This window comes from Carassius auratus, chromosome 50, assembly GCF_003368295.1.
Source record: "Carassius auratus strain Wakin chromosome 50, ASM336829v1, whole genome shotgun sequence".
Lineage (NCBI taxonomy): Eukaryota > Metazoa > Chordata > Actinopteri > Cypriniformes > Cyprinidae > Carassius > Carassius auratus.
The window spans coordinates 4,909,829-4,921,964 of record NC_039292.1 but is presented as its reverse complement, the minus strand read 5'-3'; the positions used below and the strand labels follow the sequence as shown (position 1 = coordinate 4,921,964).

General features: G+C 35.6%; 1 protein-coding gene across 1 annotated transcript in view; it reads left to right on the top strand.

The window, feature by feature from the left end:
- The window catches only part of LOC113066384 (mucin-2), a 37,623-nt gene that overhangs the window by 1,376 nt on the left and 24,111 nt on the right, over positions 1-12,136 (top strand). Inside the window, exons 3-25 of the mRNA XM_026238291.1 lie at positions 14-128; positions 2,629-2,719; positions 2,866-2,987; positions 3,106-3,331; positions 3,464-3,589; positions 4,087-4,201; positions 4,489-4,627; positions 4,754-4,867; positions 5,220-5,286; positions 5,418-5,555; positions 5,649-5,813; positions 6,100-6,194; positions 6,500-6,626; positions 6,862-7,117; positions 7,220-7,272; positions 7,540-7,640; positions 7,769-7,920; positions 8,232-8,370; positions 8,465-8,569; positions 8,875-9,054; positions 9,180-9,425; positions 9,528-9,684; positions 9,909-10,040. Coding sequence (XP_026094076.1) covers positions 14-128; positions 2,629-2,719; positions 2,866-2,987; positions 3,106-3,331; positions 3,464-3,589; positions 4,087-4,201; positions 4,489-4,627; positions 4,754-4,867; positions 5,220-5,286; positions 5,418-5,555; positions 5,649-5,813; positions 6,100-6,194; positions 6,500-6,626; positions 6,862-7,117; positions 7,220-7,272; positions 7,540-7,640; positions 7,769-7,920; positions 8,232-8,370; positions 8,465-8,569; positions 8,875-9,054; positions 9,180-9,425; positions 9,528-9,684; positions 9,909-10,040 — 3,161 coding nt within the window. The remainder of the gene's footprint in view (positions 1-13; positions 129-2,628; positions 2,720-2,865; positions 2,988-3,105; positions 3,332-3,463; positions 3,590-4,086; positions 4,202-4,488; positions 4,628-4,753; positions 4,868-5,219; positions 5,287-5,417; positions 5,556-5,648; positions 5,814-6,099; positions 6,195-6,499; positions 6,627-6,861; positions 7,118-7,219; positions 7,273-7,539; positions 7,641-7,768; positions 7,921-8,231; positions 8,371-8,464; positions 8,570-8,874; positions 9,055-9,179; positions 9,426-9,527; positions 9,685-9,908; positions 10,041-12,136) is intronic.

The following is a 12,136-nucleotide window of genomic DNA, read 5'->3' as shown; positions in this document are numbered from 1 at the left end:
TTCTCTTGTTCAGAGTAAAGCTGCCGGTGCAACTCGCAGGGATTCTTGTGGAAGAGAACACAATTTACACCCGGCTCTATTCCAAAATGGGCATCACTGTCAAGTGGAATAAAAATGATGCTGTTATGGTGAGCTTGTAGTCTAATTTGGTTCATCATGAGCTCAAAATGACTTTTACAAAAGTACATATTTATCTACATGTTTTCAAATGGATTTCAGAGTTATTAAAAGATTTGCAAACCTAAAATACACTAAACTTGCTTAAGTCCTTCCACCGATCAGTAATTGAGTCAGATTCATGGATTAATTCAGTACGCTACATACAGTAAAATATGGCCTATGTTCACAGACAGGGCTTAGAAACCAGGATTAGGCCATAGTTCAATTAGGACATTTAAATAATTTTTCATAAACATGGCTTAGAAAACACATTATTGGTGTGCATCCCCTTATGAAACAAAAATATATTGCAGTATAAAAATATTTATTTTTTCCAATATATTGCAATATATTGAAAGTGGCCATCATTTGTATATTTTGCAATATATTATATAATATTTGTATCATCAATATATTATTAAATGTATTCAAATATATAAAATATTCGAAAATAAAAAGGGAAAATAATATATTACAATATATCACAATATATTTTAAGAAATATATTGGTAAATATATTTTCCTTTCGTAAGGGTCTTGAGACAAGACAAATTACTGACAAAATGTCGAGAGCGCAGTAATGTAGCATGAAAGCACATCCATAAAATGCACGAGCACAAACCTCTCCACTCACAAGACTGGATATGCACTTTTAAATATTGTTCTGTTTATTTCATTATGCAATACTTATTTAAGTGCGAACTGTAAATATGCATTTATTAAATTATTTAATTTAGTGCATTTGTATTTTCAACTTCAACTATTTTATTTAATGCATTTGTATTTTATTATTTTTGTATATAGTTCTACAATAAAAACTTATCAGCCAGGCCCAGTGATTTTGTTCTACAAATAAATCACTGAGGTCCTTCTGAAATTAGTGAGGGTGCTCTAGTCTTAATGCACATTTTAACATATTTTGTCTCATCCATTGCTCTGGTTATCACTATGTCAGTCACTGCTATTTCGAGAGTGAATCCCACGTAACTATGCGTATGTCATTCACAAAACTCTGCAAAGAGTGTGCGGCTGAAAATATATTTTGATTGGATTTTAGCCTAGAAAGCCAGCAAAGAGCACTCCTTTAATAATCAGTAAAAAACTGTTACTTTTTGTTCATCGCAATCTCTGTTATGATCAATGAATTTCTTTACACAGCGCGATCAATTTATTATTTCCATTATTTATATTATAATGAACAGATTCAACTCTATAACTCGGCACGGAGCAAAACCTGGAGTGTGTTGCAAACTTTAGGTGTGACAAAACCAGCATATACTTACTGACATGAGGATGATGAAAATGGGTTGAATTGAGTAAATTCTTTAAGTGTTTTTCTCCACTGAATATGCAAAAGTTTTCCTGTGGTAACATCTAATTTATTAGATTGTATTCAACCCAAAAATATTAACCTAATTAATCTATGCACTAGATTAGACTAGGTAGAAATAGCTCCCTAAAATAACATTTATAGGTTAGCATTTCTTAATAGTGTACCATAGATTCTACAAGGTTTTTTGTTGTTGTTGTTTTGCAGCCTCCATATTTTAAAGCAGTGCCCATTTCTTTCCATGAATTTGGTTTCATGGTTTTTCATTTTATCCTATCGTTACCCAAAACTATAATTTGAAGGTAGAATTTCATTGTTATAGTTGTGGAGCAGTATATTCTTTAGAATGGAAAAATAATCAAAATTGTAATTGGTCAATGCAGTGTCAATCAGCGTATTTTCTGTATGTCACAACCGAATACCGAGCTCACTGATGGGCAGGATAGCAAACTTTTAATAATTCAGACCTCGAAATACATGATTGACAGACCCAGTAGGCTACTTTAAAATCACGATGGAGATGGCGTTTTATGGTCATAGGTAGACAAAATGTTTAAAAACAGGTGTTTGGCTTTTATGGCATTACATTTGACGTTCATAATCTTTTGAGTTGAAGTTGAAGGAGCAGAATGTATTTATTGCACAACACGACAGTTTTTAATTGTCGATAACTAGTTTACACCACAGGAAACCAGTAGCAGACATTTCAAGGGAGTGACCAGACAGTGAATGATTGAGCATATTGTGCAATATGAAGCAACGTGGGGTTACAATAAATGCTATATAAGGCAATGGTCCGTTACAAACTGAAATGTACAGTATATCTGTCCTTATGAACATGGTTGTTTCCAATACTGAATTTCAGCCGGCAAGTAATATTCACTAGTGTATAATACTGACAAATAATAACAAATATATAATTATGGTATAATTTGGTACCATTGTATTGTTAACACCATTGTTTTCCAAGGGCAGGCACTGGCCTTTTCCCACAAGACTCAACACATATTATCTCTATTCCATATTCTAGTCTTTTGCTTGCTCTAATCACCTAACATTACTACTGACATAAAATCCAAACAGCCAAAAATATTATGGCAAATGATGTAACACTGAAGTTCTATGTGGCCCTTTGTTAGGTGGAACTCGACTCCAAATATTCCAATCGCACTTGTGGACTGTGTGGCGATTTCAATGGCGTCCCAGTTTATAACGAGTTCATTGAATCCGGTAAGACACATTTACAGCCTGATTTCTTACTTTACAATATGTAGTCATTTTTAGCCAATTGTGAACAGTATAAATGATTATTTTGAATTCGATGTATCTCCAGGAGTTTTAAGAATATCCCAGGTCAAATGTCTTATTTATTGCAGGACGGAGGCTTGGCTATGTTGAGTTTGGTAATAAGCACAGAGTTCGCAACCCAATGCATGCCTGCGAAGATCCTTTTGAAAACGCAGATGAGAAAAATGTGGTGAACAAATGTGAAAAAGTTGTAAGTTACAGAAGAAAGTTTATAATTCTCTATGTCCCAAAAGCAACTCAGAATTCTAGTTTTGTTACCTAATATGAACCTTTGAGATTCAAGATGTTTCATGTCCTTTTCACAACAGCAGACAGATTGTGCAGACCTTTTGAAGGATGAGAAATGGTCTTCCTGTCGCTGGGTTTTGAACCCAGAGCCATATATCAAGGCCTGTACAAATGATATTTGCTCACGTCAACCTAAAGATAAAGACAGCAAAACCTCTGCGATCTGTGCGTCTCTGTCTGAATATTCACGTCTGTGCTCTCACGCTGGAGGAGCTCCGCCGAACTGGAGAACGGCAGCATTCTGTGGTAAGTACTTTGATAATTCCAGTAAAAAATGATGGGATTCTTTTTCTCTTGAGCTGTTCTTTATTATTATTATTATTATTATTATTAGCAGATGTAAAGACTAAAGGCTGTGTGTCTTGTGTTTTCATGCAGCTGTGACATGTCCCTACAATATGGTACATTCTGAAAGCGGCTCCCCCTGTATGGACACATGCTCACACCAAAACACAAACTCACTATGTGAGGAACACAACACTGATGGCTGCTTCTGTCCGCCAGGTCAGCACCACTATTTTTATAATATAAACCATTATTTATTAATATAAACTACTGTTCAAAAGTCTTGGGTCATTTTATTCAACAAGGATGCATTCAATTAATCAAAAGTGACTGTCACTTTTGATTAATTGAATGCATCCTTGTTGAATAAAACAAATCAAATAATACAATTAATTTACTTTTTGATGTTACAAGATTGATATTTTTGAATAATCCTGAAAAAGAGTAAGCAGCCCAACTGTTTTCAACATCAATGATAATAAGACATTTTCTTTGAGTGCCAAATTTCTGAAGGATCATGTGACACTGAAGAAGGATGAATTGAAGAATTATATATATATATATATATATATATATATATATATATATATATATATATATATATATATATATATATATATATATTATTTTAAATTGTAATAAAGTTTTAGTGTCTTTTATGTATTTCTTTAGGATCCACATAAAGTCGATATTGATGCATTGTGTCTTCATTATAGGAACTGTGTTTGATGACATTTCAAACAAAGGCTGCATCCCATCAGAAAAGTGTAAGTGCAAGCATGACCACATCTACAGCACAGGAGAGATCATACGCAAAGATGAGGGAGAATGGTAATAAATCACAACTCGGTTATACTCATATTTCTAATATATATATATATATATGTATGGCAAATATTTTTTATATCCCAGTGCATTCTGTATTTTACTTGTATAGAAGAAAAATATTTATATACGTCAATATTACTATTAAATGCATATGCCTGACAAAATGCTAAATTATGATGCCATGGAAAAATGTTATAAATACATAAAAACATCAGAACTGTGATTTATCATGTTAAACGCTGAAGCTCATTGTTTTCAACATCTGTTTGTAATTGTATGGTGTAATTCAGTGTATGTGAGGAGGGAGAATGGGTCTGTACGAGTATCCCCGGTCCTGGCCTGTGCTCTTTAGAGGAAGGATCTCACTTCACCACCTTTGACGGGAAAGAATTCACTTTCAATGGAGATTGTCACTATGTGCTTTCAAAAGTGAGCATGTCTTAGTTACTAACTACACCTTATTTAATTGCTAAAACATGTTGGGATTTAAGTTTGTATCCATGTTTTAGGAATATGTGAAATTTCCTAATAAATGTCAATTTCATGTTTTTGTAGGACTGTAACCAGACCAAGTTCAGCATACTGGGGGAGATTGCTCCTTGTTATACTCGTCAAACTGATACCTGTTTAAAGTCTGTTGTGGTGCTGTTTTACAACGACATGAAAAATGTGCGTACACCTCTTAACTTCCTCAATCTTGTATATTTAGCTTTTATAGCAAACAAGTTTTTTTGACAGTATGAGTGTGTGATGAGATACATCAATCTAAGATCAAAAGACCTTTTGAAGGATGAGAAATGGTCTTCTTGTCGCTGGGTTTTGAACCGTGAGCCGTATATCAAGACCTGTACAAATTAAATTTGCTTGCATCAACCTAAAGATGTAGACACCAAAACCTCTTCGATCTCTGCTTCTTTTTTTCTATTTTAATATATTTGTAAAATGTGGTATATTCCCGTGATTGCAATGCAAGAAATGTTAGTCTTCAGTGTCAACTGACACTGTGGTCTTTCTTCTTCAGCCTCTGGTTATTAAAGCTGATGGGTCAGTACAGCACAATGCAGATATTTTACTTCCGTACATTACAGGTGAGGGAGAATAAACTCTTTACTTATTTTCTGTGTTTTAGAGCCTATGTGCTAAATATATAACTATATAACTATATATATATATATATATATGAAGTGTTTTTCAAAGTCTTTAACTCTTTTTCTCTCAGCTGACTTCACGGTTTTCATGCCGTCATCGTTTCACGTCATGCTTCAGATCACCTTTGGGCTGCAGGTTCAGATTCAGCTAGTGCCTCTCATGCAGGTGTACATCACTGTGGACCAAAGCCTCCAGGGCAAGACTTGTGGTGAGACCTCTGTCTTAAAAAGCATGATAAAACATCTGAATTATAAAGTGAATCCATCATGATCGGTGATGTGTGATTTCTGTCTTCTTGCAGGTCTTTGTGGAAATTTTAACAAAGTGCTGTCAGATGATCTGAAGACCCCTCAGGGAGTGGTGGAGGGTACGCCGGTCTCCTTCGCAAACTCCTGGAAGTCCTCGTTCAACTGCCCCGACCGTACTGAGAGAATGGACGACCCCTGTTCCTACAGCAGTGACAGCGGTGAGAGACTCTTCGACTTCTGAAGTCAGTTTGGCAAAGTCAGAGGGGGACAGTTTTCATTTTGGATTTTATTTGTTGTAAACATCTACAGAAGGGTTTAGAAGTGCACAAATTCATTTGAACCAAACCTTAACCAAAACCACATCAACAGCTGGCAGTATTCTTCTAATACTGTTGCATCAGTCAGTATTCTTACATAAAATTACTTGGTGCACGTTGTTTTTAATGCATTTTGTTGTTTAGCAGGAGTATTGCTTAAAAATACCATATTTTATGATGCTTTTAGAGAACTTTGCCCAGCACTGGTGTTCCACGATGCAGGACAAGGCAAGCCTCTTTGCCAAATGTCACACCACTGTCAATCCAGACAGCTACTACAAGGTACAGTCTGAAACATTTGCAGATTATTGAAAGATTTTCTTAACCTTTTAGAAACTAATTAACTCAGCATTCATTTTCTATTATTTGTGTTGTATTACAGCATTTATTAATAGTTGGAATTAGCTTTTATTTTCATGTTTCGATTCAGTTTTAGTTTGAGTTAAGGCAATAATGTTTTGTACTTTTGTTATATTTTATTAGAATTTAAGTAAAATCCTATTTAGCTTCAAATCTATGATAAACTGAATGCAATATATCTCAGCTTCCACAACATGCAGTGACTTTAGCCGTTTATGTGCGTTCAGAGATGCAAATACTCCAGCTGTAGCTGTGAGAAGAGTGAGGACTGTCTGTGTGCGGTGGTCTCCTCATACGTCCGGGCCTGTGCGGCTAAAGGAATATCCCTCCAAGGCTGGCGAAAAATTGTGTGCGGTAAGATGCTTGAAAACGTAGATGGATAGACGAGAGGGAAAATTTCAGTTTGCTGTCATTGCTAAAATCCTGCATTTGAAGAAAATCGTATGATTATTTGTGATTTATAAATGTTTTTCACACTAACAAAGAAATTCATATACAATTTTGTACAGTGTGACATTTTTCCTTTGCATTATTCTTTGTAAAACTGCTTTAGAACTTAATTTATTATATAAATAAATGGTCTTTACAGAGAAGTATACAAAGAATTGCCCAGCCTCGCAGAACTACTCATATCAGCTGCAGACCTGTCAGCGTACCTGTCTTTCTCTCGCCTCTGAGCGCCAAAGCTGCAGTGTTGACTTCGTGCCTGTTGATGGATGCGCATGTCCAGACGGACTCTACCAAGATGAGAATGGACTGTGTGTACCAAGCGAAAAATGTCCATGTTTCCATACCGGACAGAAAATTAATCCCGGCAAGTCGATCACCGTTAGGGACGAACACTGGTAAGTGAATTATAATATAGGTATTAGTGCACTAGTTATACAATGACTTTGTTTTTCATAGAGTTTGATCTTTGATCTTTGATCTTTGATGTCTTTGTCCAGTATTTGTATAAAAGGAAAACTCCACTGTCGTTCCTGGAAAAACCAAACTCAGGGTATGAAAAAATACTTTCACCTGCTGCTTAAGTGAAATAAGTTTGCTTTTGCTTTAATTTAACAATGATAATTTATTTTATATAATATAATATAAAATGGTCATACGAGTAGTACACCCTTATATGCAAAGCGTCTTATGAGAAGTACACCCTTATCCGCAAAACTGCTTAACGTCTGATGTAAACAGTCTTTAAATATGGTTTTTGATGTAAAAATTAAAAATATAAAAATGAATGATGAAGCATCTGCGTCTGATATCTTTGCAGTATGTTCCTCGCCGAAGGTTTTCTTCAACTGCAGCACAGCGGCCCCAGATGAATATGGGTTGGAGTGTGCAAAGACTTGTTCACAACAGAAAGTTGACTGTGTGAGTGTGTAAATTCCAACATCTCTCTTTTTCTTTACCAAAGTCTATCACTTGATTCTTCTGATGGTGTTATTAGCGTGGATACCAGCATTTTGCTTGTACGTAATGTTTTCTTCCTTTCTTTCCAGTTCTCAGTGCACTGTCAGTCTGGCTGCCAGTGTCCTTCAGGTCTGTTGGATGATGGCAGAGGACATTGTGTTAAGCCGGATAACTGCCCGTGTAAACATGATGGACAGTTTTATATACAAGGATCTACGATAACCTCAGATTGCAATAAATGGTCTGTAAAGCCGATTTTTTCATGTTTTCCATTTTAATTTAAGTATAAGACATTTTGTGTTTTAGATACTTTTTAAAATATATAATTTTATTTTCATTTATATTTCAGTTTTAGTTGTTTTTTAGTGCTAAACTGCATAAACAATAAACATTCTAAATTTTTTATTTTTTTAGTTCAGTTACTGTATGCCACTTGAAAGTTGAATTACCATAAATCCCCTAAATAATGAGAAAATACAATCTGGCCTTTAATCATCTATAGCATAATAGTGTAGAACCTCACAAGATTTGAGTCTATCTCTATATTTGCAGCACTTGCCAAGGGGGGAAATGGAAATGCACACATTATGAATGTCCAGGAATATGCACCATATATGGCAGCGGACATTACAGAACCTTTGATCAGCAAAGGTTTGGTTTCAGTGGAGGCTGCAGTTATATTGCTGCTCAGGTATGTGCGTTTGGTCAGAATCTTTATTTAAATTAAAATGACAAATAAACCCCTTCTGTCTAGAGGCAACAAGTCACATTCTCTTGTTTTGCAGAACAATTGTGGAAATAAAACTGGCAATTTTTACGTGATCACTGAGAATATGCCTTGTGGAACAACAGGAACCACATGTTCAAAGTCTGTTAAAATACTTTTGGGGGTAAGGACACAGCTGTTATATTTAGCAAAATATTCAATATTATGCTGCAATTAAGTTTTTTTTAATGAAATACTAAAGCAAGTTCTTCAGCATGCTAAGTTTATTTTATGTTATTGTTATGTGTGGTGTAAGACAATAATAGCGCATGCAAGTTTACATTTGAAAGGACAATGATGGATTTTCTCCCCATCTTCTTTAACATTTCAAAGCAATATAGACCCAATGTCAGTCACTGTGTGGTTTATCATGTTTGTGATTTTTTTTGCTTGTTTTGTTTTTAATTTTTTTACTCCTCTCTTACACAGAGGACAATGCTGCTGCTTTCTGGTGGGACAGTGAAAGCCGCTGATACTGGAAGTGGTCCAGAGATCAGGTACACTGAGAGAAACTTTGGCATGTACCTTGTCATTGATGCTAACATCGGACTGACAATTTTGTGGGACCGCAAAACCACCGTCCGCATTATTCTGCAACCTCAGCACATGGTGAGTAGAAGTCATGAATAATGATCAGAATTTTTTATGTTTTGAACTGATACTTCCAGATTATGTACAATAGTCCCTGAATTTGATCAATTGTACAACATCTGTGATCTGTTGCTTTTTCACAGGCTGATGTATGTGGCTTGTGTGGAAATTTCAATGGAGATGCAAAAGATGACTTTACCACTCAGGGAAATTTGCCAACTACAAATGCAATGGAGTTTGTGGACAGCTGGAAAGTGTTAAGTAGTTGCCCAGATGCAAAACCAGACTTCAACCCATGCGTTGAGACCCCAAATCGAGAGAACTGGGCAAAAATACAATGTAGCATCATCAAAGATATCAAGGGACCATTCAAATCCTGTCATAACAAGGTAGAGTTGCAAAGACTTTTGTGTCAATAAATGGAGTTCCCTATAGTGTGGTATACAAGAATCCCACATATTTGTTAAGGATGCAAATGCTTGTTCCCACAGGTGGATCATAACCCATATTATGATAACTGTGTGAAGGACTCATGTGCGTGTGACACAGGTGGAGACTGTGAGTGTTTCTGTACAGCTGTGGCAGCTTATGCTCAAGCCTGCAATGAGGCAGACGTTTGTGTGAACTGGAGAACACCTGAGATCTGCCGTAAGCATCTTCATTTCTCTGTAATCTTTAAATGTGATTTTCATGCAGATTCGGAATCTTCAGGTACTTTTTTCACGAAAGAAAAAGAAAGATAATGTGAATGAATTAATTGTCTGATCATTGCTTGAAGTGATTTCTATCTTTCAGCAAAGTACTACAGATTTATTGTAATACATTTAGCTCAACTGTACATGTTCATACTGATATCAATTATCTCCTTTTAGCTGTGTACTGTGACTACTACAATACTGGAACAGACGACTGCACATGGCATTACAGTCCTTGTCATACATCTTGCTACAAAACCTGTCTCAACCCTAATGCTACCTGCGACAACAATTTACCCAACCTTGAAGGTGAGCTGTCAGCTTGAGCACCTGCCCCTTTTCCCCTTGATGCCCAAAATGTATAGGTTTGTCAAGGTACTTTTTAATTTTTGTGAAGGCTTTTGTGAAGGCCTGCCCAATCTAACTATTAGTAAAATCAATGAATAATAATTTATCCATAAATTGAATGATCAATATGATGACCTTTCTCCTGATGATCTAATCTGGACGATCAATCACGGTCAGACACTTTTAGTAAATTAGCCACTGCTACCAGACACCTTCAATAACATCCGCGGCTGCCGTTAAATGGGGTTGCCAGGGGAGCAGTCTGTGTGTATATTTTTATTATTAAATTATTATTATAATCACAAGAACGATGTGAAGAGGGCATGCACATCTGTTGTTTATATTGCTGTGTGTTGCCTGTGGAAGTAACGTTAGCTGTTGCAAGCGGCTATAATATTTTTTTTCTAATGAAAAATGTATGATTGATTTATAAAGGCTACTAAGAACACCTTTTTCCCATTTTTATCACAGAATAAGGCAGAAAGTACCCTACCGTTCTAAAGTTAGGGATTAGATCGATTTTTTATGTTTTTAAAAAGTGTTTCTTATGCTCATCAAGGCTCCATTTATTTGATCAAAAATACAGGGGAAAATTTTATATTTTGTGAAATATTATTTTGATTTACATCAAAATCAAATTTATTCCTGTGATGCAAAGCTGAATTTTCAGCATCATCACTCCAGTCTTCAGTGTCACACGATCCTTCAGGTCTTGGTCAGGCGTTGACCCCCAATCTCCTCAGGACTGCACTCCTGGTTACCCCTCGTCGCCCCCTCCCCCCAGCTCCACCTTGTTCCTCAGTCGCTCAGGCTCTGCCATGGATCTACGGATCTCTGCCTCCGTTATGGTTGCCGGAGCTCTCAGCTCCATCCTGGCCCCCCGGATCTTTGGCATCCCTCTGGCTCCTTGGCTCCTCCGCTACCTGCTCCGCAGCCATCGGCTCCCTGGAGTAGGCGGTCATCCCTCCAGTAACTGCATTTAGTGTTGATGCAGCCATGTCAGGGAGATCCCGTGTGTTTTTAGGTGAAAGCAAAAGCACTTTATTTGGCCTTCCAAAAGAAGATGCATTTAGAAATCTTTAAGATTAATTACAGCAGAACGGCAACAGATTTTTATAGACGACCGTTTCGTGAACCTAAGAGAAGAGGTAATTCTGACGACAATCTGTTCCCCTTTCGGGCTTGAGCTGATCATAAAACTAAGGACATTAACTGACATTACCTTAATTTTGAAAGATGAAGCTCATGATTATGGAAAGGGTTGTTAAATTTCTGTACCACTAAATACACTAAATTATGATCCTCAAAAAAGCATCATATGACCCCTTTAAAATCAGTAACCATTTAGATAGGGATTTAAAACTATTTCCCTGAAGTTATTTTGTATTTTTGTAACCAAAAAGCTGAATTTATTTATTTATTATTATTTTTTGTTTGTGGTTTTTATTTATCAGAAATAAAAAGCTTTGTGAATGTAGTATTTTTGTAAAAAAAAAAAAAAATCAATACATTTTTAGATTTCAGGATTTTGTTTTTTATACCAAACTTTGTTTAAGTATGGGAGTAGTAATTGGACAGATTTTCATAATAATATCTAATATTTCATAAGAATATTGACATAGAATTAGTTTTCCTATACTGAAAAAAATATATATTTACTTAATTTTTATTTTGCATGATTTTAAGTAAAATGTAAGTATTGAAATCTACTTAACTGAGTTATTAAGAACTGAGTAAATTTAACATGGCCAGTTAGAGTTTGATGAGTAATATTTATCTAGTTATTCTGTTAAATATGCAATCTTCAAGATCATTACCCACAGTTACAGTTTATATAATTTACTCAAACAAGGTAGCACTGGAAAACAACAATGCTATTTAAGCAAGTAGACATTTTGTTTATCCTTCAAAAATAATATGTCCACTTTATATAATTATTACCCAAAAGAACACAGAGACCTCAATACTTGGTACACCATACACAATGATGCTAACCCCTCAGACCTCAGATGATGCTAACCCTGAATCAACAAACAGAACTAACAAATGTTGCTAAA